The sequence below is a fragment of the Gallus gallus genome, chromosome 10, assembly GCF_016699485.2.
Source record: "Gallus gallus isolate bGalGal1 chromosome 10, bGalGal1.mat.broiler.GRCg7b, whole genome shotgun sequence".
NCBI classification, from domain to species: Eukaryota; Metazoa; Chordata; class Aves; order Galliformes; family Phasianidae; genus Gallus; species Gallus gallus.
Genome location: NC_052541.1, coordinates 17868354 through 17895251, shown reverse-complemented (window position 1 = coordinate 17895251; position 26898 = coordinate 17868354). Strand labels below are relative to the sequence as shown.

Here is a 26898-nt window from a genome sequence, read left to right as displayed (position 1 = left end):
ATTTGGCTGTAGGTCTGACTTAATTTAAACAAAAAACTCACTGATACGTGGCAATCCCTCCTGCTTGGTGGAGGGAAAGAGTCTCAGCATTGCTGTTCTGTCAGGTCTTTGCACAGGGAGTGTTGCCATTTTGGAGGGTCTGTTTCTACCCGTTTGCTGACAGTTTTTGATGTTGTGGCATTTCTTCTGTCGGAAAGGAGCAGAACAGTTTTGCTTTTACAGCTATCTGTTGCGAGGGGCAGCAAGCCATAAAAACATTTGCACGTTCTGCTTTGCCTTTACTAAAACCTGGCTGGTTTTCAGTAGGAAAGGCAGCTATATTTTGCTTGAAGGAAATCATTCAAATTCTGGGCCAGTTTTTGACTGTCACACAATCAATTTTGAATTTAATTTCCTTGGGAATATGTTGTAGCTGCTGACCACAAACAGAATTCCTGTGTGTTGCAGTGCGTGAAATGTCAACATTCATTAGAGAGCAGGCTCTGAGAGAAATGTAAAATCATTAAGAGTTTGTTCAGGGAAGATAGGGCTTTTCCTTTCAGAGCTACACACTTCAGGCTTGGACCTGTATGTGTGCACAAATGAATATCCTGGGCACTTACTGCAAAGCCTTTTGAGTGAATGACGATTTTAATGTATCCTTACCCTTTAACTGACAGGCCACTGAGCTGGCCTCCATAAAAGGTACCAAGGCAGAATAATACACTATTTAGAGAGATACAGAAAAGTGAGGCGAAAAAGAAAAGACAGTGATTATCTGATAGCGTTATACAGGAGTTGTCAGAAAGGGTCACACAATGGGAAGGAAATTACTGAAGAGGGAGCCATTCAAGAAGTAAACTATACAACAGTTGTAGGAGCCAATTAATTGGTAACTTATTGGACACAGAAGCTTGCAATAGATGGCTGACTGGTTGACAGGAGCACCGTTCCTGTAAGTGTTTAGAAATAATAGAGTAAATTTCACCACTTCACATACTGAATAGTCAACTGTTGCAATGTACTCTAAATATGCTAATCCACTGTGCCCAGTGTCCACTGGAGCAGGAGACCCATGCGCCTAAGAAGTGGAAGGCTACTATGGCACAATACAAAGAATTCACAAAAGACCTAAATGATCAACATTAGAAAGTTGTTACTGTCTTTCTACTTGCTACTTATAAAAGAAAGGCGTTGGTGTTGTTGCATATTCATACCGCCTGGCACGTTTTAACAGGTCCTCGTAATTGGTATGAGTGTGCCAATCACTTCTGAGCAGGCAGAGAAAGGACTCCAGGAGGCGTTGTGAACACCTTGGAAAAATAAATAATGCAGCTCCCAAACTGCAGGCATCTTGCATCCAGCCTTTGCTCCAACAGGAAGCCTAGGAGCCTCAAGTGCTCCACAGCCGGGTGTTCTTTGGGAGCATCTCCCATTTGGAGGACACCCCAGTTTATTCCAGGCTGCTCTTCACATCCTTCATCTGTCTTCAATTAAGGATTGACAAAGATAATCTGGCGGACATTTCCCCCTAGTCTGGCTTGTTTTCAGCCCGCAAGTGTTCTGCTTTGACTTCACAAGCGGATGGTCATGGTAAATGATCAACAGTTTGAAGCCTGGAGAGATGACTTGTTGATGGGAAGCGATACCAGGAAGGTGGGTTTTCAGGGTCTTAATCCCTTGTTCCAAGCCTGTTCTAGTCTCCCTGCAAGAAAAACAAGGTTAAAATAGATGTCAGTCTTTGCAAAGTGGATGTGAGACGTCAGTCCCAATGCACAGCACTTCTGCAACGTGCCGAGCTTCCTGGGTACAAAGGATTTCTTGTGTAAATGCTTTGTATTGTTTGTACACATTGTTAGTGTTACCAAGTTAGAAGGTTTTCAGCTCCTATCAGGTCTAACTGGTCACAGGATGGCTCAGGTTGAGCCGGTTTGGCTTCCAGAGCCCTTTCCATACATTTCTCCAAACCCATCGCAGCTGCATGGTACTGCATGGCCCTCCCTTGTGTCCCAGACCTCCCAGTTCAAGAGTGCTGGATCTAGCTCTTTACCCTCAAAGCAAGCAGAACAAGGAGGATAGAAGCTGGGAAAATGTCGAAATTATGCTAGAAGCTTGCAGGACTTTCTGGAAGACAGCAAATGAGCGAGAAACATACGGGCTGATCTGGCACAGGGATCCTGCGTGGCTGCTGGAGGTGGCTGTGCTCTTTGAATCACACAGCAGTTCCCTCGGGGCCTCTGGGCTCAGAGGGCTTTGTTCCTCAGGGAGATGAAAGATGCTGGGTTGACAGGAGACGTTTCTTCAGAGCATCACACCTCTAATTAATACTTGGAGCCAGAGAAACAACTGAGGAAGTATGGATGCAGGTATTCGGGCTGTGTGGAGTATGTGCTGCAGGCTGGGACTGTCGTGCTTAAATTATGTAGGACATGATAAATAATACAGTAAATCTACTGACATTCAAGTCACATTTCTGTGGTGTTTCTTAAGGCAGTGATGGGATGAAGCATCCAAGTACGGCCGCTTTGCATTTTCGCTGATCCCGTCCCTCCCTCGAGAGGGAGATTTGATTTTTACACCCATTGTAAATACGGGCTTCCAAAAGGTCTAATTTAAAAGATGAAATCAAGTTCAATTTGAATTTAATTCAGACCTCTTTACACTTCAGTTCAAATGATGTTTGAAGGAAATGGTTCCTTCTTATTGCTCATTAAATGCGGGACAGGTCATGTTTTATTGTCCCTTTTATGACCGAGCCATTTACTGCTGCAGTGGCTTGGCCAGCTATGTGATCATTTAATCATTTAATGACATTGTTTTTCTCTGTCTAGAAGACCCAGGCATCTTTCTTTGCAATGCAAATAATGAAGTGATCTAGCATTGCCTGCCTAATGAAGCAAGGAAACCTTGAAGCTTAAAAATTTCCTGAAAAACAGCACAAAGAGCATGACAGGAGAAATGTTTATGAAGTGCTCGGTAGCTTTTGGACCATGTTTTGCCAGTAGCCTGATGCTGCCAATCTGAACCAGGATCCCTCCAATGCTGCTGTCAGAGGCATGAGCTCCCCATCCTATCCTTGCCTTGCCAAGTGGAGCTGTATGTCTTGATAATAAATTTGCCCTTCTTTCCAAGTGCTGCTTTGCCTGTTTTCCCAGTCTATTCCAGAGCCTGTTGGTTATCCAGTAGATCCAATCCTCATAATTATGATATTAAAATAATGGATATGTAATATTAAATATATATATAATATATACTATAATATTAAAATAATGGATCCAATCCTTTATTACGCAAAGCGTAAGATGAGATCTAAAGCATACTATTGCAAGGTAACTTTCCTGAGGTCCTCTGGTGCTAATGGACCCCAGCAACAATTTCTGTCCACCTGAGGTGGGTAAGACTGGCACAGACCAGCAGAGCTCCTGGGAGGAATTTATTTGGATGAATGTTTCCCTTTCCAAACCACAGCTTTGAAGTGCAAGGCACAGACTCTTCCGCTGGGGAGCACACACGTCTGGAGGGCTCATGGGGTCTTCGGATGGGGCAATCATCAAGGATGGATCTTGCTTCTCCTTTTCTGTAAGCTCCTTAAACATCTCCATGAGCAAAGGCAGGAATGGAGCTGGATTCCCAGTTCCCATCGTAGGAAAATGTGCTTTCTTTAACTGCTGCTCCAGTAAGGCGAATCCCCTGCCTTGCTCCTCTGCTCAGACACGCTGACACGTGCTAGGAGTGATTTAGAGCTGCCTTTGTCAGACAGTGTCTTAAAACACAAACCAATGAAACAATAAAAAGCAATAGCCTGATACTAATGAAACACATTGTAATTAGCGCTGGCTGGGAGTTTTCCAGTGAAAACAGGCTTTGTTGGAAAAAGGAGAATTCTCTGATACTGAACTGGTTTATGTTAAGTGCTTCAGTTTTGAAAATGTTGCTGCTCTCCAGCCATCCTCCTTCAGACCCAGCACTCAGGATGAAGGCAGCCCTTCCCATTGCTTCCAAGCCAATGCAGCTGAGCAAACTGTCCGGCTCAGAATTTGACTCCTGGCTATTCTGTGTACTCAGGAGTGCAGGAATCGAAAATCCAATGTTCATACAGTTTCCAGAAGCAGCAGACAGATCCACCAAGGGTTAGCAGATGCAAAAGCATCACTTCTAGCTCAGGAAATCCACAAGTCATAAATTGCTGGTGGCAAGGGAAGTGCACCAGGGTGTTTGCTTGCTTTCCTCAACATCTCTGTTGGGTCCTTGGTCAGTCCAATGTAAGAACTTAGACAATGGCTTGTAGAAGTTGGTACGATTTCATTTGGTTTTATTGCTCTGTTGAAAAGCATTCTGGGAACTTCATCTTGACCTGTACATGATGTTGAAAGCTTCCACATTTCCTGTGATGGTACCTTGGTTTTCCAAGCAGCACAAAGTGTGGCTTTGGGCAAACACGTAACTGAGAATGCTGTTTTTCTCCAAAGACAGTTCTGCTAAGAGCATCAACTGTAACCCCTTGACTTTACTTGGCAGATCCCAGTACACGTGCATGGTACCACTCTGTAAGAGCTTAGATTGGACCTCAGCAAAGACTGTGCCCTGGAGAATTTCAGACAAAAGCCCAGTGTGCAACCCTTATATTTTTCCCTTTCTTACAGACGGCCGCCCAATTGGTGTGGAGGGAATCCAGGTGCTGGGGACAGGAAATCTCATGATCTCAGACCTCAGTGTGCAGCATTCCGGCATCTACGTGTGTGCTGCAAACAAACCTGGCACTCGGGTGCGAAGGACTGCTCAGGGCAGGCTGGTTGTACAAGGTGAGCGCAGCAGGGGTGACGCAATTGCAGAGTGGTGGTACGCACGTGCTTTGCACAGCTTCTGTATGTCCTTGGGCACTGTGGTGGGTTGGTTTGGGCTTCTCTGATGGTGTCAGACAACGCACTTGTTTTTTAGATGTGGTTCTCCAGGTAGGTGAAAGTCTCTGCGTCCCACAGGTGAGTGGTAACTTGGTATCCTTGAACTGAGGCCTCAGCTGTAAGAGTTGCAGTGTCTTAGCACCTCATCAGAAGTATATGGCTGAGCAGACTTCTGTTGTTACCTGTTCATCTCAGCAGAGAGCACAGGATGTATTAGTTAGCCAGATTTGTTTCTTACCCTCTGCATGGTCTTAGTGATACAGGGATGTGGGCACCGTTCTCTTATTGGACAAATCTGCATCACTCATGCAGTGATATCCAGGAATGGATATGGCACATAAAAAACTAAAGCCATTTCTAGAAAGTCAGCAAGACTGTTTGCTTTAGCAGTCAGCACTGCCTCTGAGCCTCTTGCTCCACTGTGAGTAAAGTCCCATTTGGGTTCCTGCCCAGAGAACGCAGGCTGCTACCCTTCCCCACAGCAACTGTCCTGAACTGTCACTGTGAGAGGGTGATTCAGCCCAGAGTAGAGTTCAGCACTGAAGAAACCAAACAAATCCCCTGCACATGCTCTGTGCAACCAGTCTCCATGGTGAGGGGAGCCAGGCAAGTATTTCAGAAGGCAAACCCAGCTGGCAGTGTGCTCTGAATGGCAGTAATCCGCCCCTGATTACAGGCACTCACCTCCTCTTCAAGCTAGTCCACTTAAGGCATCGTGCCTGCTCTCATCAGTTCACTCATTAACTATTGACTGATGATATCCTGAATCTGAAATTATACACCTCCTGCCGGAGCAAGCTAATTGAACCTTTCATGCTGGTGATGGGGAAAGTGCCCTGCTCCAGCCCTGATGCTCACCTGACAGGTCCTGAGAGTGGCTGTGGTGATCCAACAGCGCCTGCAGTCCCTGCGTGCTGGCATCCCTGCTCCCTTTTGCCTTGGGAGCAGCGGGGAGCAGTGCAGAAAGGGAGCTCGTACAGGGCTGAGTGATCCTCCTGGGTCTCAGGTGCCGGCAGGAGGTGAGAACTTGCCATTTCTTTTGCTGTTGCATTTCTAAGTGAACTGTGCAATGAGCACTGCCAGCTGGCCTGGGAGTCCCCTTTTCAAGCAACACAGCCCAGGCATTGAGAACAACCCAAGCATTGAGAAAACCTCACTGTACTGACACAAACAATTTTGAGCTGCTGCAAGATGGCTCTGCACATGCTGCATGTGCAGCCCAAGCACAAAGCTGATTTCTAGGTAGCAGACAGGCAGAGCCAGAAGAAATTACTTGAAAAATCTATGGTGTTGTAAAAATGCAGCTATTAGATACACTTGACGGTTCCAGTTAGCAATTGGAGGAGAGGGGAAAGGGCAGCACAGTTTCTCAGTGCCACAAAACAGTCTCTCTGGTGAACATCAGCCCCTGAGCAGCAGCAGTTTGTCTGGAGTAGGATTGCTGTGCATTTTCAACTGGGAAACCAAGATGAGAATTCGTCCCTAAAAGGGCCACCAGAGCCCAGCCTCACTATAGAAAGGAGTTGTTTCTGTGCTGGAGATGTGCAGAGAAGTGGGCAGTGGTGTGGAATATCCTTCATGTAGCACTTATGGACATGAACTGCGTTTTACAAGAGTCGAACCTGTGTTGCCATCCATAAAGTGATGGATGTTGAGGCAGGCTGTCCTTCCCCAGGCAGGCAGCTGGGCCCATCCTGGCTTTACTCACCCTCCTTCTGGAAGCAACTTCTCCGTCTGAATCTCATTTTGCCTGAATTTTCCAGCTGAGAGGTACAAATGATTGCCGTTCAGGTTTGCCTGGGAAGCAAACACCGGTAATGACTGATGTGGGAGACTGACTTTATCTTTGTTGAGATGTCAGCAATGCAAATTACATCCATAAAGAGAATAAAAGCTAAGAACAGGCTATCAAAAGCCTGGTCGGAGAGGAAGTTAGCACGGGGCTAGGACAATGCATCCTCAAAGCAGCAGGCCAGGTACTTGCTGCCTTTATGCAGGGCCCTTGAAGTGCCTGCAGGCACAAATTAACTTGCCCTGTGCCTTTTGAAGGAGGCACGTTTTATAGGTGGGAAACACGGGCAGAAAGAGCGATGTTTCCTGCTGTAAGGTGAGGAGCTGGCAGGAGGCAGGGACTGAAACCCCATCCGCCCTCCTGCTGCCGCCTCTGCCCCACTGTGGGATGCCAGGGTCCCCATCCCAGCAGCCACAGAGGTGTCCTGTCACAGGGCTCTGCTTTTCCTCCAGCTTTTTGCATTGCAGGCTCTCCTTCAGATCATCTTATTATCTTCCTGGGAATTCCTCCTCCCTTCAGAGGATAAGGCCTCAATCCCCCACTCCCTCCCTCCCCGCTTGCCCTCCCCTGGCCATTTAGGCTCCTTTGATCTCTTTTGTAAGGTTCTCACACAAGAAAGTTTCCATTTTCTCTTCAGATCCCAGTGCAGCCATTTGAATATTGCTTTGTGCCGGGGCTGCCAATGGAAGTCTCCCAGGGGAGCTGTGGAAGGGCTGAAGGCGGCACGGCCAAGCGGAGGGCATACGTGTGTGCAGTGCAAGGGAAGAGCAGGCTTCAGTGGCAAGGGGAGAAAAACATATCAAAGCGCTTTCTCCCTACCTCCTGTGCAATCTTTTGTGCTTTATTATGTGTTTGGTGTCATAACAAACTGATGGGCTGTGAATGGCCAGATGGTCACCAGTGTTCTCCGCTCCACGCTTCATTTCCTCCTGAAAGCTACGCAGAAAAATGAGAGCCCGTCTCATAAATGGGTGCCCATCTTAAGGACGTGGTTTTGAAGGCTCTGCTGACAGTGGTTGCCTTGTTCGTGTTGTTTTCTGCTGGCAGAACAGGGCATTGCTCCTCGGTCCAACAGATCTGGCTGCTGCTGCACTTCCTGGTGTTTCCTCCATCTCTGTGTCATGTTGGTGTTGCTGCAGGGCTGACTTTGCCAGCAGATGTGCTGCGCTTGCTGTGGTTAAGGCTCAGCACTATGGCACGTGGTTTGCACTTTACCCCTGGCTGAAATCCATGCTTCAGAACCGGCCCTGTGACCCACTGTGTGGGTCAGCCTGTCCACCTGCTTGTTTGCCTTCCCAAGGAAAGCAGCTGAGCAGGGACCTCGGATCTCATCCGTTAGGATGATGTAGTGAGCTGTGGTTCTGGAGCCCCCCCAGTGTGTCCGCCCTCGGTCCGGTAGGTGACACGGAGACGTGTCCCACTGCTGAGCAGCTCCAGGCCGTGCTGTGCTGCACCACAGATGGACAGCTTCACAACACCTCCCTGGCTGCCCTCTGCCTGCCTCCCAGCAGACATGGCCACGGTTCTGTTTTGGCCCCAGCAGTCCCACCAGCTCTGCATCTTACGCGGTTACTCACAGAAGCGTCTGTGCGTCCTCCATAGGCAGTGGAAAGAGGAGAAGTGAGGGGCAGTTCTTTATCTTCTGTCATCTGATGCTGTGCTTGACTGACTTCCCCGCTGACCCGTCTTCTCCTTTATGCCCTTCTTGTGCATTCTGGAAGCCTAATTTATGAGGTTTTGTTGTTTCTAGATTATTCTTCCTCCTCCTCACCCCAGCCTCCCTCCCTTAACCTATGACTGTAGCTAATTGAGAATTAATGACTACTTAGTGTTCCGGTGCAAGGGGCACTGGCACCTCGAATTTCACTGCAATAAAGACTGCACCCCAAGCCATTGCCAGGGCTGGGGCTGTGTAGAGAGGCTCCCTGTGATCTGAGGGCCAAGGGAAGAGACGAATCCAGCCCAGCTCTCCCATTGCAGCCTGCTGTTACAGTGCATCTTTGTGCTATCACAGTTTGTTGTGCACAGGAAAACCTATTGCAGCACTTCGTTAACGATTCTGAAGGTGGCATTAAGCATTATTGCTTTCTGATACCAATGTCATGCCCTTAAATATTCATTAAAAATTCATTAAAAGTGATCCCCTCCCTCCCATTAAGTCCTGAAGAATCAACATTCTGGTTTCCTCATCCCACAGAAGCGAGAGCTGGAGCCTGCCTGCTCCTCCTAGCCAGGATGGAATCCTCTGTTCTGAAGAACACCTTGGCCTGGGGTGAGCCAGCAGAGGGGTCTGTAATGAAGCTGTCCCGAGATGGCCGTGCCCTTCCTTAGCACTGCATCTTGCACCTGCGGGCATTGCAGGCGTGACTCCTGAGCCCAGATGAAAGCCAGGAGGTATGCAGCCACTTGCAGAATAATTGCTCCTGCAAAACCACGCCAGCACAGAACGGGGGGCAGGAGGTTAAGGAAGCCTTGAAAATCAAGTCCCTAATGTGCTGTGCTCTCAGTGTGTGCCACAAAGGGAACCGTTCACTGCAGGGAAGGGAGACTTCATCCCCATTTGTCCGTGCTTCCAGCTTTATTGAACCCATCCTGAATTTTATTTTAATTTATAAGCCTTGGGGGAAAAACGTGGAAAGGAAAAAGAAGGACAGTGCATCAATTGGCACCTAGTGAAGTTTAGCAGGAGGTTCTGAAAATATGTGTCCATTAGTTTGCTGAGCTCAGGTTCATTAGTAGACCTGAGTGCCTGACAATAAACTCTGCTGGGGGACACCCCTGACTGCTAACATAAGTCAGGGCTGCCATGCTCCGCTTCCCTTTGGTTATTAAAACTGAAATAAGGGGTTCCTTCAAGGTAGATGAGCTCTTCAGTGAGTTTCTGTGTCTTTCTGCTTGCAGGACTTGTAACCAGTGACTTTGCTCTGAGGCAGAGGCACCTTTTGGTGCGCTTTGGCCTCGCTGCAGTGGTAATGATGCTGTTTCCCTGCATGCATGCAGCTGGGGAAGAGCTTAATCATGCTGTGCTGTCACAGCTGAACCCCATGGTTTTTGTTTTGGGCTTTTTTTGGCCATGAACCACGAGGCTCTGCTCTTGCATAGCTGCTTCTGCATGCAGCTTGCACCCAGCCAGCGCATTTTGCTGGACCTCTGCTCCTTCCTCCCATCCCCACATCTCACACCACCCCCACCTGAGAGTGGCACTGAGTGTTTCTCCCTGGATGATCTTGCTTTTGTCGGAAAAATTTAACGCCAGCCATCCGCTGTGCAGCACTGGTTGGTAAATTCATTACGGGCTCATGCCTCTCATCTGTTTGTCTTCATTGCGGCTGCTGCTGGTTCCACCTGATTTTAGGTCTCAGCAGCAGCATGGAGTATATTTATCACTTTGCCCTTTGAAGCGTAACTGCTTGAATAAACTCACCGATTTGGCAGCGCCTTTCAGGCCCCGCTTTCTGTAGGCTGCTGTGCTGTTTTATTCTGATAAATGGTTTAAATCTATTCAGAGCTGCTGGGAGGGGGAGAAATCACTTTCTGTTTACAAATCTGAAGGTAAAAACGTTTGGTTATGAGGTTTCAGCAGTTACAGGCTATGCAATCTCCTCCGAGGCTCGGCAGTTCCAGAAGGGTCCCAGGCTGCAGATCTGGGCTAAAAAGGGCTCCCAGTCTGTTGCCATCAGGAGGGTGTGCAGCAAATCCCATATTTGCTGGGGACAGAAGGACCTGCCAGATTTCCATGTGCGTGCCTGTACATTACTGTCCGTTTGCAAGCAGTTTGCTAATGCCATTTTATGTGTTATTTGCTGCCTATGCTGTGGCTTAGCCAAATGTCTCTGGATCTGACAATAATAGGACTTTCTTTCCCCATGTACCCAAGAAGATGCAAACCAAGCTACAGTGCTGCTTTTCATGCCAGAATGAAATGTAATTATCTTGACTTCTCTCCTTCCTCCTTGCAGCCCCTGCAGAGTTTGTGCAGCATCCCCAGTCCATCTCCAGACCTGTGGGGACCACAGCCATCTTCACATGTGTGGCCCAAGGGGAGCCCCCCCCACAGATCACTTGGCTGAGGAATGGGCAGATCCTGGAGACGAGTGACCACATCAAGCTGAAGAATAACAACAGGTAAGTGCCAGGGTGAAGGGCAGTGTCAGCCTGGAGTTGCCATGCACAAAGGGTTGATATCACCTACCTGGCCCAGAAATAGCTGTCACTGCAGGTCTGTTTCACGTTATTTAGCTACAAACATGGAATCAGAATGAGTATAGAGCACGTTAGCTCACACAGGCTTCAGCCAGTGGAACCTGGCAACCGTCCTGATCCTCTTTGGGGTATTTCTGGGAGGGCCAAATGTTGTCCTTGATGCTGGCTGGGACACCACGCTCACTCCACAGTGGAGGAGCCCATACACTCATCTGCCTGGGTGTGCAAATGCATTTCTCCCTGTTTGAGGTATTTGCATGGAAGCTGGCTGTCACTGAGCTACAGCCTTTTATCTCACCAGGGAGGAGTGTTTTCTCTGAGTACCAAATAACTGCATTTCCATACGAGGGAATGGGGATGTTTGTACTGTGCAAATGATATGGTGGGATGCACTTAGTGTGAAAATTGCAAGTTGACAACATATTTCCTATGGAAATAGCATTGAACGATATGCTGAAAAATAATAGTACCCATGTTGTAAACCTAAATTATTGGTAGAGATCTGCACTCTGTAGAGTCATGTAGCTGCTCTCTGTACTGATAAATGTGACTCACAAATACAAGTCCACCTCGATGGAAAGTCAGGACCTTCAGTTCACACTGGGTGGGTACCACCACGTGTTCCTTAGGAGGAACAGGGGTTTTACTTCTGCAAGGTTCTCTGTAACGTAGCTTTTTGTTTTCAGGGTTGAGGCGTTTTTAAGGTTTGTTATGTGAAGGATGGAAGGATGTGAATTGCAAGAAGGATAAGGTGTGAACTGTAATAGCGTCTTCTTGATCAGTGGAGGGTTTTTCATACTGGGGGATTTCAGAAAACTTCAGTGAACTTTGTGCATGCACTTACAGATGCCACTCGTTCCATCCTCATGGCGTAACAGCTCACTGCTTGGGTTTCTGTGGCATGTCTGGCCTTACAGTATGAACAGACCAGAAACAGGAGAAAGGAAATCAGTGTGTCCCCCTGCATTGACCAGGAGGCAGAGTCACAAGAGACCAAAGACTTCAAAATCCATGATAAACTCACACAGGGTCTGGATCTGGGTCCTTCCCTGGTGCCTTGCCTGTGAAATCATTCCTCCTCCCTGTTAGAGGAAGGCAAAGTAGGGTCTTCGATCATGGTCACGACTCCCAGCCAGGTTCCATTGCCCAGAGCTGCGCTCCACGTGCCTGTTAACTGCCACTCAGTGAACATGTCTGTAATCGTTTTCTTATGGCAATCATTTAATGCAATTTAGCTTCAGCCTTTTCCATTGCAAGCAAACCGATCAGATTACAGTGCATCTGTCACGGGCTGGGGGAGCTCAGCCAGTTCCTGGGCTCAGCTGATGTGTGGTGTCTTCTGCAGCTATAGTAATGCAGTTGTAAAGCAGAGCCCTGAGACCATCGCAGTTGACAATGTTGAACTTTCAGCTTCTTTTCCTCTACTTTTGGTCTACTCCAACCCTCAGCATCAGCAAAATGTCTGTGCCTGGCAGTCTCCAAGGCTGTCAGTCTGAAAAATGCTCTTGCTTGTCCAGTGTGTGTGGTTGGGTGCTCCATGAATTGGGGGAAAAGATCAACCACTGTTTTTTCCTGAGCTTTTTGAGTTGTGCTTTGTTTCTTTCTCAGGGGCATGACTGAGTCCACTTAGTTCCAGGCAGAATCGGTCTGCGATTGTGCCTTGGGTTTATCAGTCTATTGAACTTGGAAAATATTTGTCCATGTAAAGATGGATCACAAATCTACTAGTAATGAAGCTACTAAACTGCACCGTGAGCTATTTAATTAGATTACATGGTTTCCTAGAAAATTCATTTGGATTAAAACTCTGCTTAATATGGCAGTAAAGGTCTCAATGCCCCCAAAGGGGTTTTTAGGGAAAAAAAAAAAAAGAGTACATCATCCCAAATCATACCATGTGCTAATTGATTGCAAAGTGTATCACTCAGAGCAACCTCGTTCTTGGAAAGGAACCCAACTAGAAGTGTGGTCCAGACCTGAATATTCGAGGTGGAGCTCTGCAAGCACAGCCCCTGCTTGGGACATGGATCCGCCGGCTGTGTCCAATAAATTCCTCTTCCCTTGTGGTCCTTCTGATGCAAATCCTCACTGCCTGGTGTGCTGATGGTTTCTTGGCACATTAGCATTAAAGATCAGCCTTCTGCTGTGCCCTCTCCAGAGGTGGTTGTTATGTTTTGAAAATGCCAGCTGCGTGGGAACAAAATACCCAATCGATGATTAGCAAAAATCAAAAGCAGTTCTGGGATAGTGGATAATTGTTGATGAAAAATGCATGAAGGCTCAGGTGTGGGGAATTGTGGGGTTTGCCATTAAAAGCTGTGAATAAGAATCATCGGAGGGGCTGATGATGGGGGGGGGGTTTTCCTGCCATGTGATCCCCGGGTTGGGGATGGGGTTGAGAGGTGTCAGAGGGATGCTGTGCTCAGCCCTGCCCTTGGTTCAGAGCTGCCATGCTGCCCTTATTTGCGATGGGGTGATTTGGATCAATTGTGATCCCAGTGCTCTGGCCTAAGAGAAAGAGAAATTGGCATTTTCAGCTGCATTCCCACCTGGCATCACCAGCACAGCCCTAAAGCATGTGGATTGCTGCCGCAGGAAGGGGTGGTTACTGGATATATTAGTTGTGAGCTTGTGTAAAATCATGCTTTTTAGGTTATTACTTCAAAATCTGCAAGGAAGCATGAAATAGTACCCAAATTACTGCTCTGAAAGGTTTATTGCTTTTCTTCCTTTAACCCGATCAGGTTCGGGGGATAATTTTCAGCCCAGAAGTGGGGGTTATATTGCCGTAATAGCGAGGAACAAAGGCTAACATCTTCAGAGAAGGCAGGCTCTAAATATTGATTTTCCAAGAAGATTTTATTTACAAAATGGTAATTAAGGGACTTAATTTGTTCCACGGGAGGAAGGCTTCGTTAGAACCCAGGCTCAGGTGGTATTTACTCTCCTTCTGACCTTTGCTTATGAAGTGTCCCCTTCTTAAATTCTTCGTTACTGGTTTGCCCTTGTTTTAGTGCTGTGGGAATGACTCACTCCAGGGGCTGTGCATGCTGTGGGCTGATCAGAGAAAATATTCCTCTGTAGCTAGATTTGAGGACAACTTTGGTTTTCTTCACTGGTTGTGCTGCTTAATCCTATTGCAGATATGGAGAATGGGCTCCAAGGAGATACCCACATGTGCTTGGAGCAGGACAGCCTTTTGGGTACCAAACCCATGGCAACCATGGCCTGCTGCTGGCAAGGAGGCATTTGGCTACAGAATCCATATTAGCTGGGTGCAGAGAGGTACAAAGGGATTTGTGCATCCCTTCAAGCTCCTGAATGTGTAGGGATTTGGACACCTTGCAGGAGGACAGGCGAGCCTGCGTGTTGTGCACACAATGAGCCTGAAGACCTTCGGTGATTATGAGAAGGGTACCATATTGAAAATCATATTTCAGTTCCTAGAAGCATGACAAATAAGCACGTGGAGGAGCGGGATGCGAACCAGCTGCTCGTGATTTAAGAATAATTTATGGGTTTGACTTTGTTTGGAAGACTCATGGGGAGGCTGTGCAGGCTCCTAATTGCCTTTGTGGGGGGTGGGTCTGCGCATGGGCGCACACAGCGCGGTGCTCCATGGGGCAGCCCCTTCCGTGGGCACCTGTCCTGTGCCAGGGTCACACTGCAGCCCCAGGGCAGGTGGTGGTGATGGGTGTCAGTCTGTCCTCGTGTGGCTGCCGTTGTGTTGCTACTGCTCTGCTCAGGAAGTGCAGTTCAGGGGCTTCAGTGTTTCTTGGGATAAAATAGATCTGAGGGGGGCTTTCTGTTGAGCAGCAATAGCTCTCTCAGCTGTCTGTATTACTCCTACCAACACAGGCATCCACCCTCCTTTCCAGGAGCTTCTTTTTAGATGTTCTGTGCTTTGTGTTTCTGTAGATGTAAAAGCTTCTCTGCTCCCTGCCTGGGACAGGATTCTGTTAAATCCTTAGTTTCAAACAGACCAAGTGGCAGCAGCTCATTCACTACGTGTCCTCAGTGCTATGCAACATTGCAAACCCAGGAGTCCTGAAGCCAGCAAGGAAGGATGAGCATTTCAGGATGAAGTGGTCCTGCTGCTGTGCCTCTTTACAGCATCCTCTTTTGCAGAACAACCATCCTACAGCCACATCCCTGTCCTGCTGGAAGTTATCCTCTCCCAGGGCTGCAAGAAAGTGCAGCATCTCTGTCTGACAGCTTTGCAGGGCTGAGCATTGGCTGACCCTTTTGTCCTGCAGGTGAGTGGGTGAGGTGGCTCCCACTGGCACCATGCATCCTATTTTGGGACTGGCAGCATCGCTGCAGGAACTGCACTGGGGTGAGTCTGTAACCAAAGAGCTGGGTGGGATCCTGGCCAGAGTCTGCTAGACACCAACCAGGCTGCACAGAAAGAAAGGGATCGTCCTCCTGTCCTGCATAGCATGACCCGGGCCATTCAGTTCCACCTAAGAAGCCTACAGGGTATTTAATTCCTGGGGGTGTGAGAATGTGTGTGGAAGGCGGGGGATGATCTATAGTGTCCCTCTGGGCCAACGAGTGTCACCCTTTATGTTTTGCACCTTATTCTCAGCCTACACTAAAGGCAGCCTCCAAACCCAGGGCATTTCTGCAAAGCTGCATTAATTTCATCACACTCCCCGCTTTGTGCGTGCGCGCGCATGCTGATCTCCTTCCAGCTGGGCCCCTCTCCTCCTTTGTGCCACTGAATCGATGAAGAGCCTTCCTTCAGTTCTCAGACTTTTGCAGAGGAGCCTTTGGAAAGCTGATCTCTGGTCAACAGCCCGGACCCCTGACCCCGACGAGATCAGTCATCCTGATTGCCTGCAAGCCGCGAGACAGCTTGGGAATAGTAGCTCGGAGCCCTCCCACTCCCCTCCTCACTCCAGCTCAGCAGAGTGTGAACCCGCAGCCTTTCCTCTCCCCACCTCCACCAACACCCGGCGGGGCTTTGTGCCGAGATGTGGCGCAGCTCCGGTGAGCAGCACAAAGCCCTCTGGCATCTCGCCGTGCTGCCGGCCTGCTGCTCACAGGAAACTTTTCCAGCAGCAGATGTCCCAGAAGTGACAGATTTTTTTCCAGTGATGGGAAGGAAGAAGGAAGGAAGAAAAAGACACCTCATATTTCAGGTGGTTGATGCGCAGCGATGCTCCGCGCCTCCTTGCGCAGCAGCCACATCTTTTCCTTTGGTTGGAGCTTTCTTAGGAAAAAAAAAACCAACTAAAAAAGCATCTTCTGCATCCCAGGGGTGCTGTGTGGGGTAGGCAGAATGTGTCAGTAGTTGGGATGGAAAGGGATGCAAGGCAAAGGGGGTGGCACTGGGATTCCCATAACCCACTGCCAACTCCTCGTATGGCAGCTCAGCAGCCCCGTGCGGGGCTCTGTCTGTGGGCTAAAGGGACGTGCAGGGAGAGAAACTCGTGTTCACAGAGCTGGTGTTCGGATGCTGGGCATCCTGCTCACTTGATTTCTGCTCCTCCCCCACGTTTATAGGCAGAGCTGCAAATCCAGCAGCTTTACTGACCCTGTTGCTTGTGCATCCTTCCAGGTGACGCATGGTACAGCCAAACCCAGCCTTGTAAATCATGAAGAAGATGTACTTTTCAAAGCCTGAGGCACATTTGCAGCTATCTTCATGATCACTTTGGGGGAATTTGCCTTATTTCTCTTCCTTCTGGCTTGGCACCCACTAACACTCTGCAGAGGATGGCCAGGGCTCTGCCAATGCATCTCAAGCATCCTCCCCTCTTTCCTCCTCTCTGTCTTTTAAATGCAAAGCAGATAAGTAAGTACACTTGGAGGCAGGAGATAAACGCTCCTCGTTGTTCCTGGTTGGCTTTGTGCTTAACACTGCTCTTGCTGTGCGTGCCAGCCCAGGCTGCCTGCTCCCAGTGCCCAGATGCACAGCAGCCATGCAGAAATAATGCCCACATTGACAGGGTAGGAGGAAACACCGCTGCTCCCTGCACACATCTGCTTTATGCAGAGCTGCAAGTGCAGCTCTTGCACTACATAATCCTGCCTCCTGCCATCTGTCCTCGCAAGAGCTGGGCCGTTGAGTTGAGCCACACGCCGGGGCTCCCCTTCCATTTAATCAGATCGACTGAGCCTGTGGCGATGAGAGGGGCTTAGGGCTGGCTCTCTAAAATCACCATATCAGCTGAAACCATCACATTTGATATTCCATTTACAATGTTTCCAAGGAAACAAAGGCACGGGGCATAAATAGATGGCTGTTAAACATTTGCTCACTCACCATGGTCCGGATAATTTGCAAGGCAGAAATACGAATGTTAAATCAACAGCGATAATAAATTTTAACACTGGAAGACCAATATTTTGCTGCAATTAGATGCGTTCGTTCTGTCATCCAGGCAGGTTATTTATCGTTGCCACCTCCCATGTACCGTTTCTTATTTGCATGAAGGGCAGCTTTGATTACGACTCCCCAAAAACCACAGAGTGCCCCTCACATCAGCAGAGGTGCTCATGGTTTACTCGTGTGCACTCAGCTCCAAAGTCCACCTGGAATTCACCCCAGGAGAAGAAACTGGGCTCACCCTCCCTAGAAGCAGCAGGTGTGGTTTTGGTTTTGGTCAGGTTTGGCTCATTTCTTGCAGAAAAAGCAGTGAACAAAAGGCTCATGCAAGCTTTGGCACAAAGCAAAGAGACGATGCTGAAACTCAGTGGCATTGAGGTCTCCCAGATGTTCTACCAAAATTCAAATGAACCGGACCGGGGGCTCAAACAGGAACTTTACCTCTGAAATAAATCAGTTCAGGTGCCCATGTGTACATGCAGTGTAGTTGTCTGTGTGCCCATCGAGCCACCAGCAGCATCCCAGAGGTGGTGCAGAGATGGGCACCGCACTCAGAAGCACTGTCTTTCGTGGCTTTCTCCCTCTTTTAGGGTTGTTCTGAACAGGTAGCCTATGGCTGTCTTTGATGCCTGGAAAATGCACTGAGGGTTTTTGCAAATGCATTAAACCTGCACTGCGCCATGGGCTTTGGGCTCATGCTGACTGTGTTTGAGAATACAGAGCTAGGAGCTGAGCATGTAACCCTGCTGAATACGTCAGCTAATCCTCCTGTCACCCTAAGACTGCTCTAATGTGCTGTAATACAATTAGAGCATCACCAAGGGGCAAGGGGCATTCTGGCTGCACTCAGTCAGGCTTGGCTTAGCACCCATGTGCACTGCCTGAACAGAGTCATTGCTGGTGGCTGTTTGTGATGCTGCCTGGCTGGGTTACATGTGGCCATCTGGAGTTACTTGGGTTTGCCTTTAACTCCTAAGCATGGATTCGGGTGGGAGTGTCCTCGGGAACTCACGTAATCCCCACTGCGGTGATGGGTTGATGGTTGGACCCGACAATCTAAGGTCTTTTCCAACCTTTATAATTCTATGCTTGGCCCTCATGTCCCCATGCAGCACTCTCTCCATCTACGGGATCAACCAGGCGGATGAAGCCATCTACCAATGCATCGCCGAGAACAGCGCCGGCTCCACGCAGGCCAGCGCCCGCCTGACGGTCCTGTGGGCAGAAGGGCTGCCGGGACCCCCGCAGAGCGTGAGGGCTGAGACAGTCTCTGCCACCACCATCCAGGTGTCCTGGGAGGAGCCTCTGCAGAACACCAAGGAGATCATCGGCTACGTGTTACACATCCGGAAAGCTGCAGGTATGGTCTGCCCGCTGCCCACAGCTTCCTCGGCCTCCACAGAATTTAGCAGTGAGGTCTGATAGATACACCGGATCTGCACTGCAGTACTGCCATCAACGCCATCTCCTCCGTGTTTCTGAAAGACAGGTCGGGCAGTAAGGGGTGGTATCAGTAACAAAAGGGTGGGGAGAGTGAAGCTGAATGATCAAATCGCACCACCCTCTGGCAAAGCACACAGAAATGTAAGGAAGAGAGGCACCAGAAAGAGGGTATAGAGACCCAAAAGAGGGTCCCTTCATTAGCGGCCAAACTTACTGTTTACAGAGTCTCTTTAATCTCTTTACCTCTTGCAAAGTCTGATGTGTCTCTGTTCTTTCTTTCCACTTCAGATCCCGTGGAGATGGAATATCAGGAGGCTGTTAGCAAGAGCACCTTCCAGCAGCTAGTGACTGATTTAGAGCCCTCGACCAGCTATAGCTTCTATATAAAGGCTTACACCTCCCGGGGTGCCAGCAAAGCCTCAGAAGTCACAGTGGTGAGCACGCTGGGAGAAGGTAAGGATCGCTTTGCGCTTGGGCCGTCAGATGCTGAAACCTGCTGTGCATAGCAGCAGCACCACTCCCCCTGGTACCCGTTCCCCAGCGCCTTGGCACACAGCCTGTGTTGTTGTTGCTCCTGATTTCTGCTCTTCTCACACTCCGGGGTATTGTTTAAAGCTCTCTTTTATTGTTATTACGTGGGGATCAACCAATGGCCTTAAATGTTGCATTCCACTCACTTAAGCTGTAGCAGAGTGTGAGCGTAAGTCAGTCCTCTCATTCGTCTTGCTGCAGCTGTGGGCTTTTCCTAAACTGCTTGCTAAATGCACATTTCCTCTTGGAGAAGTTCTTGCGCAGCTCCGGTACTCACAGCTCTTACCTGATAGGTGCTATGCTTTTCTGAACGTAAACTTTGTTCTGCTCTGCCTTTGAGAAAGCACACTGAGTTGGGTTGTCCTGGCCCACGAGTCCCTGCCATGGAGCAGCCCTCTGTTTCAGTGGGAAGTTAGGCAGGTCTCCAGGTCTTTTCTCTGCCTTGGCCTCCCAGATGTGGCCACCGGTTTGCTTCCCAGTTAAAGTGGGGACTCTGACGCAGGGCACTTGCATATGGATACCAGCCAGAAACCACAGTGGTCTCTGCAAACGTCATCCATGTGGCTGCTGGCATTTGGGGAACGTTCTCCTATCGTCTCTTGTGCCTCTCCAGCACCTCTGAATCCTGGCTTGTCTCAACGAGAGTCATTTCCTAGGAGCCTGCCATTGTTCCCCTGAACAGTCAATATTTACAAATTTGCAGCAGAGGGGGCATGGGGGTATGACGTAGGATTAAATGGAGGAGTACACTGACTTACAGGTGGGGAATCCAACCCTCCTTCCATCTTCAGCTGTTGCAGCCGTTTACTACGGCATTTAAGCAATACCACCACTAGATCCTTGCCTTGCAAGTTTATTTTATTGGTGCTCTGCAGGGAATCAGTCACCCTTTGAGTTTGTTTTTCCTTCCAATTTAGAGACAGAGGAACTGACCAAGCTGCAACTTGAAATTCCTTGACCCGATGCTCTGAGTTCAGCTACTGCAGCTAAAAGCCAGCCATGCTTCACAGAGTCTGGTGCTTCTGCTGAAGTTTGGGTCAAGCAAGATAGGGCGTTTTGTCATTATTACCTTCAATCACAGCAGGAATAGTTAAGTATCTGGTAATGGGATCATAAATTTCCAGGCACTCTGAAATTGCAAAGCATCGCTGTCCTGCTCTACTACCTTTTAAAAAGTCTTATTCTGTGTTAATGAACCTGCAGCAATTAGCTGCATGTTCAGGATGGACAAGCTGGCCTGGTTAAAATCACTCAATCTGGGGTTGCCTCCCAGGAAGATAAAAGGAGATTTACAAGCCCAGTTCTGGCTTGATTTGTAAGCAGGCAGGGTGCGGGGGACAGTGCTGGTGCTCTCTGAATTTGGGTTTTTGCTGTGCTTCACTATTGCTCACAGAGCTGAGAGCAGGGCAGCGAGCCGGGATCCAGCAGCTCTGGCTGCCAAATCCAGGTTTTGCTGCAGGTATGCCCCTTCTCATGCACAGCCAAGCCACATCACCCTGTGCCTTCCCGGGTTACACCAAAGAGCAGTGACCCTTTGTATGTGGGGAGCTGTGAAGCCATACAGTCAAACAGCCTTGGAAGGGAGCAGAGTTGTCCTGCTCTGCTGGAAAGAAGCTGAGGGCTCCTTTTGGCTGCAGGGTATAGTTCAGCTCCACAGAGCTTGTTGGAGCTGCTGGCAAAGGTGTGGGCAGCTGGAACTGCTCAGACCTACCTTGCATTGACTGTGTTTTGCTGCTGTGGTTTTCAGAGCAGGGCTGCTTTTCAGAGTGCACGTGGCTGAAGATCCCGATGCTTTCTGTAAGCATAGCCCCTTCCTTTGTGGCCAGTGATAATTTTGGATGAGAAGAAGGCAGCAAGGTGCTGCAGAGAAACCAAACAAGACAACCTTGTTCTCCTTGCTAGAAAGGTCTGCTCGCCTCCTTGCTATTCTCCCTCCCCCCAGCACCGGTGGCCCTTCTGTCTGGCGCCCATCCTGTGCTGGTGCTGGGATCTGGGTAGGCAGGGAGCACTCCCCATAGATAACCCTTTGACTTCCTCAGTTTGGCAACCCAGTGCTTTTCTGGGAGCTTTTGTGCCCAGCTCAGGGCTTCTTTATGCCACGGTATTTAAATCTCAGACTCTGTGCGCTTCATTAAGCAGCATGCAGTCCTGTTCTTGTCTTTTAATGCTTTTTAGGGTTTTCTCCAGGACTTTTTGACGTTTCTCTAGGATGAAGACCGTTCCTTTAGTCACCTTCGGCTAAAGACGCCTTCAAGAAGAAAGTTGAAATGACCTGGGGAAAATTCCAAACAGCACAGAAGAGGAAAACGAATATCCCAGCCCTTAGCATGAGGGAGATGCCTTACTTATATTAGAGTCATATTATGTTTTATATATACTTCTATGAAGCTCATATACACTCGTGTGTGTACGTGTATTGCTGCACACACACATATACTCCATCTGTGTGCACTTATTTGTGTTATGACGTTACAAGCAGCACGTGCATCCTATAAGTACGTCCACATAATCACTATTATACATACATATACTCAGAGTTTGAATAAATGCTATACATTTCATACCTTGAAGGAGAGAGGTTCTTGTTTTTATTAAATGTAAGGCTCTGCGACCATAAAATAAAGCCAACTCTTCACAAATCAGGATGGGCCACACTAGTGTTTCTTTCTCCATAATGCAGTCTCCCTTTCTGTGGTGTTTTCACTGATGGTTCAGGAAATGATGCTCTGAGCAAGGGTTCGACTTCTCAGAGGGGAGATCTGATTTCTTATTTTGCCCTAGTGGGAGCTGGGAGAAATTCAACATGTATGTGTTATGCCATTGGCTCAGGGAAGGAAGGCATCTTTTTGGGATACTCACCAGGAGAAATCTCTTTGCCTTCCCCTAAATGTCCTTGTGGGAACGCCTGGGCTCTCAGTGCCTGGGAAAAGGCCAACTGTTGTGCTGTGTTGTTCTGACTTTACTATTAAATGGAAGCAGTGCCCTTTTTAGCTCTTGTCAGTCTCAGGCTGACACGGCCACATTTCATCTGCTTTTCAGCAGCGCTCGCTAAATGGCTGCACTGAACTCTGTGCCAAAGGACAGTATCAGGGCCGGGTTTCACTGCTCATCGTTTAGAGACCTGTGGGGAAAACCAGATAAACAGCAACGTCAGTGCAGTGCAAGTCCACCAGCCCCCGTGTTTGGGGTATTTTGAGCTTATATTCACTCAAAACTGGAAAACAGCTCTGCCTCAAAGCCTTCTCTTGGCTAAAGGCTGCTGGACAAGCAGAGCTGTTGTTCTGCTCGGTGATTTTTGTGCTGGGTTTAGCCAAGCTCCCTGCCCAAAGACCCATGTGGGAGCAGAGCCCGTGGGCAAGGCAGAGCCCACAGCGCCTGCTGCCATCCATCCACCTTCTGAAAAAGGCTCAGGAGCTGATGGGAGCATCTGGCCTCAGGGAGATGTGTGGAAATGAAGTGAAAAAATCATCAGTGAAAGGTCCTGCTGAGACACATCTCTGCACTGATGTGCTCAGTGTGCGAGAGAGGGAGGGAGATGGGAAGGAGGATGCTCGGGGGCATGTGGTGCTGTGTGCCACCGCTCTGCATGGGGTTTTGTGCAGAACCAGCTTTGGAAAACTGATGCATTTGATTCAAAGAAAATGACTCCGGTTTGCAAACCTTGGCCTGTCAGCCCAAGCTGATGGGGCAGGATGGGACTGGGCAGCTTTTGGGGACCTGGGGACAAAGTGGCAATGACACTTCGCTGTTTGTAACCCCAAAAACGAGGGCACGATTTTAGGTTTGTTGAGCAGAGTGCCACTGATGGTAGCAGAAGGTTTCCAGGTGGGCTCTGAATCAGGGCTCGGTGGCAGTGGGCAGCAGCAGGGCCATCTTCCCCACTAAATCCCCCTGCGCCCCTACAGCCAGGTAAGTGCCAGCCACAGCTGTGTATGGAGCTCAGACTGCTCGGGGAGGTGGGGCTCTTACTGAAGATGCCTCCATTCCCTCCTCATTCCCCCAGCACAGAACCACATGTCCCTCTGAAAGCCAGCAGGGAGAGCAGCCCAGCACACCCTGCAAGCCCTTGCAGGTACCGAGTGCGCTCAGCCAGGCAGCAGCATACATACCTCAGGTTCTGCTTTAAGACGGATGTTTCCGGCTCCATCCTTTCTGGTTCCTTCCTCCCGCGGGGATTAATCACTCTGAAAGGTCCTCACTGCCCTCGGGGTGAGGGCAGAAAAGTGGAAGCTGAGAATGCATTTCCAAAGTAGCTGCATTCCTGCCCTGACCCGGCGGGGCTGAGCGTCGGATTGCAGCTGCTTTTCAGAGTAGCCTCTGTGCTGGCTGAGCCAAGCATAGGGAGCCCCTGGAAACTCACACAGCTCCCTGAAGAGAGTCTAGGCTGTTAAACCAGGCCCTGGTCTAATTTGATTTTCTCAGTCTCATCTAGCACATTCTTCGTCGCAGTGGCTGCAGGGAAATGCTGGTGGGGAATTTCTCGTCGTACAGACTACAGAGCGCACACAACCCACTGTCTCTCTCTGTCTGTTTCAGTCCCAGCCATGCCATCCCTCTTTATTAAAGTCATTAACAGCACGGCCGTGCAGGCAACATGGGAGCCCTCCATCAAACTGGGCCAGCACGAAGGCTTCAAGCTCTACTACCGCAAAGTCCACCTCTCCCAGTACACGGGCCCGGTGCTGCTGGCCAGCAACGTCACGGCTTACAACATTACCCACCTGGGTGAGTGCACTGACTGCTCCATCTGCACCACCTCCTGAACCCGGGAGGGCTCAGACGTGTTGCTCAGCCATTAAACTGGGGGTGCTGCAGCTCTGCCCCATGTTTATGGGCATTTTGTAGGTGGTGCTGTTTGTCTTGTGACTTGTTAGCAGCATCTTATGTGTTGTGTGACGTGTGTTTCCTAAGTAAGTGCTACACTGGGGAGATAAGACTGATGATTAAGCCTGAAATACCTGTCGTTTCTCCAAACAGATGCATCAATGGTGTACGAGGTCAAACTCCTTGCCTATAACCAGCATGGGGATGGAAACTCGACTGTCCGCTTTGTGTCCTTGAGGGAAACCGTGGAGAGGACGGGTAAGATGGGGCTGTTCACAGTGGTAGTTAATGAAAACTGTTTTACAAAATCATTGAATATCCCGAGTTGGAAAGGACCCATAAGGATCATTAAGTCCAACTCCTGGCTTAAAAGGACCTCTCAAAAATCAGACCATTTGGAGGCAAGTGGCAACACATCCACCAGACAGCACCACTTTCAGTCACTGTTATTTTCAGCCTCACAAATTATGAGACTGTGTGGGGCTGGGACTATGATGTGCTGGTGGGACTGGCTCCCTTGCGGTGATCCCATCCCAGCTGCCCTTCATTAGGTTTAGCAAGCCAACACCTCAAAGCATTAGGTAAAAACTGCTGTCCTCAGGTGAGACATGGTGCACTGAGCATCTTTGATCAGCTCCCACGGACATTTGAGCTTTATTGGTGGTGAGAAAGGAGGCCACGTGGCTTTGAGAAGAAGGGCTGCAGTGCATGAGCATTACACTATGAGGCAGAAGAGGAAATCTCTAGAGGGAATCTCTAACTGCTCACACCTTTCATTTTCATCTATGTGTAAAAAACATCCTGCTGCTCTTATAGTCCTTTTAAGCCTTCCAGTGGGAATATCTCCAAGAGAGAGTTATTACTTCTCTGTCTGTGCGGGAGTAAATACTGATCCCATTGGCAGCTGCCAGCACTGTGCCTTCTGCCAGGTGCTGTGCTCACCCAGGGAAAGTCTGACAACAGCAGCCTGCATGATGGGGATGGCTCTACAGCCTCCATGGGGTACCAGGAGCAGGAGAGGTGTTTAGGTAGGCCAAGAAAAAGGAAACTTTCACTGCTAACCCCCTCCCCCTCTTTCCTCTGGCAGTGCTGAACCCCCCATGTGACTGCATGAAGGATGAGCAGAACAACAAAACCTCTGCAACTGGTATCATCATTGGGATCCACATTGGTGTCACGTGCATCATATTCTGCGTCCTTTTCCTCATGTTTGGGTACAGAGGAAGGTAAGAGCTGCTCGCAAGGGGCAGTGGGTTGCACATCCTCCAGCATCATTGCACAGCCCTCAGAATGCTGCACAGATGATGTTGGTACTGTGGTCCCTGCCTTCCTCCCAGGCACACAGACCCTGAGGGCTTCTCCAAATACACACTTCGGAGACCCCATCAGCTCCAGTCCCCACCAAACAACATGCTACTTCCTGGGAACAGGGGTATTTCTGCTGAGCAAACCCTGCTCCCCCCCTGTAAACCAAAAGCCCTTTTTAAAGGTAGTGGAAGAGATGCAACTTTATAGGAGGGATTTAAGGAGTGAAGGAAAGTAGCAAAGAAATAAGGCAGATTTAAGCGTGGGGGAAGGAAGGAGGGAGAGCCACTGGCTCTGCTCACCCTCAGGCATTGCCTTGTTATTTTTCAGGCTGCTGATGTGTAAAAACGTGCAGGAGCAGCTGTCGACCCCGCAGATCCCGAGGAGCCAGAGGAGCGCTGCGGGGATCATTCTGAACGGGGCCGCCCGCAGGGACAGGGACGAGCGGGACCTGAACGGAAAGCAGCTGGACATGAACGAGCTGGAGAGGTTGTTCCCAGCATCACCATGTCCAGAGCAGCAGGACAAGGGAATAACAGTGAGTCCAGCAGCATGAGGTGGGAGCGTACCTGGTGGGGATGGGTTGCTGGTTGAACTTGCTGATCTTAGTGGTCTTCTCCAACCTCAGTGATGTTACGATTCTATGAAATGCCTAAGAGCATCAGTCACCTGCCACCATCAATGCACTTTCTTTCTTTGCAGCCTGCTCACAGCCCGCCTGCTGCCCATGACAACACGCAGATATCCACGCTGCCAATGGACGAGTTCAGCATTGTCGAGGAGCAGCCAGACTCTCCCCCAAAAAGCCCTCACGATGGCAGCCCCACTGCTCCAGCTCCCCACCACAGCCCTGCCAATGAAGGATAAACTGCCAAGACTCGAACCCTCTTGTAGGAGTTACCAGAAACCAAAACTGCAGCTGGTGATGTCTTTACAATGATTCGTCAGTCTCAGGTCAATTGAAGATTTCTACAGTCTGATTGTTATTTTTTTGTTTTGCTTTATTTTTATATATATATATATAAGTATATATATATATGTGTGTGTGTGTGTATACAGCCTTTTTGAAACTCTGTGAAGTTTATCTTTCTGACCTGTCTCAGGCCCCTTGGTGTGTTTCTTTCAACGATGGCTTTACCAAGACTGGTCATGATTGGTTTTCCCATAGCTGCTAAGTGAAAGGCTCCTTGCAGAGCCTGGCAAACTCCTGTCCCTGATGGCCCGGAGATGCCTCGGTCTCTTGGCATCACAGACTTCTTCCTGACCAGCAGCTTTAGGACTACTTTTTGGATCTATTTTTTATTTTGAGAAGACTGAGTTTGGAGCAGTCCTTCTAACTTGACTCCAAAAATCGAGGCCTGGGAAGGCCGTCTCTCCATGGATTGGATGATTTTGTACACTTTCACTATTTCTCAGGATACTTTTTTGCTGATTGATTATATAATATGAAGAAAAAAAAAAAAAAAAAAAAGTGTGTCAGAGGAAGCCTGCCTGAGGGCTGCTGAAAGCCTGGGACAGACAACCCAAGTGGAATCAGAACCTACCTCAACCGGAATGAATGTCTTCTGGGAAGCAGAAATGCCTGC

The 26898-nt window shown here is 49.0% G+C and overlaps 1 protein-coding gene and 1 non-coding gene across 3 annotated transcripts in view; both read left to right on the top strand.

Annotated features, from left to right (window-relative positions):
- Positions 1-26410, top strand: part of IGDCC3 (immunoglobulin superfamily DCC subclass member 3) — an 83512-nt gene extending 57102 nt beyond the window's left edge. For both annotated transcript variants that reach the window (XM_413904.8, XM_040706676.1), the window contains 9 exons: positions 4623-4781; positions 10632-10797; positions 18322-18569; positions 18941-19105; positions 23720-23908; positions 24161-24265; positions 25095-25233; positions 25643-25850; positions 26015-26410. In XM_413904.8, the coding sequence (XP_413904.2) occupies positions 4623-4781; positions 10632-10797; positions 18322-18569; positions 18941-19105; positions 23720-23908; positions 24161-24265; positions 25095-25233; positions 25643-25850; positions 26015-26179 (1544 nt within the window). In that variant the 3' untranslated portion in view covers positions 26180-26410. The remainder of the gene's footprint in view (positions 1-4622; positions 4782-10631; positions 10798-18321; positions 18570-18940; positions 19106-23719; positions 23909-24160; positions 24266-25094; positions 25234-25642; positions 25851-26014) is intronic.
- MIR1722 (microRNA 1722) lies at positions 17964-18055 on the top strand. Its single transcript, NR_035218.1, has one exon. It is a non-coding gene; the product is annotated as a microRNA 1722 (primary transcript).
- Positions 26411-26898: the final 488 nt, after the last annotated feature.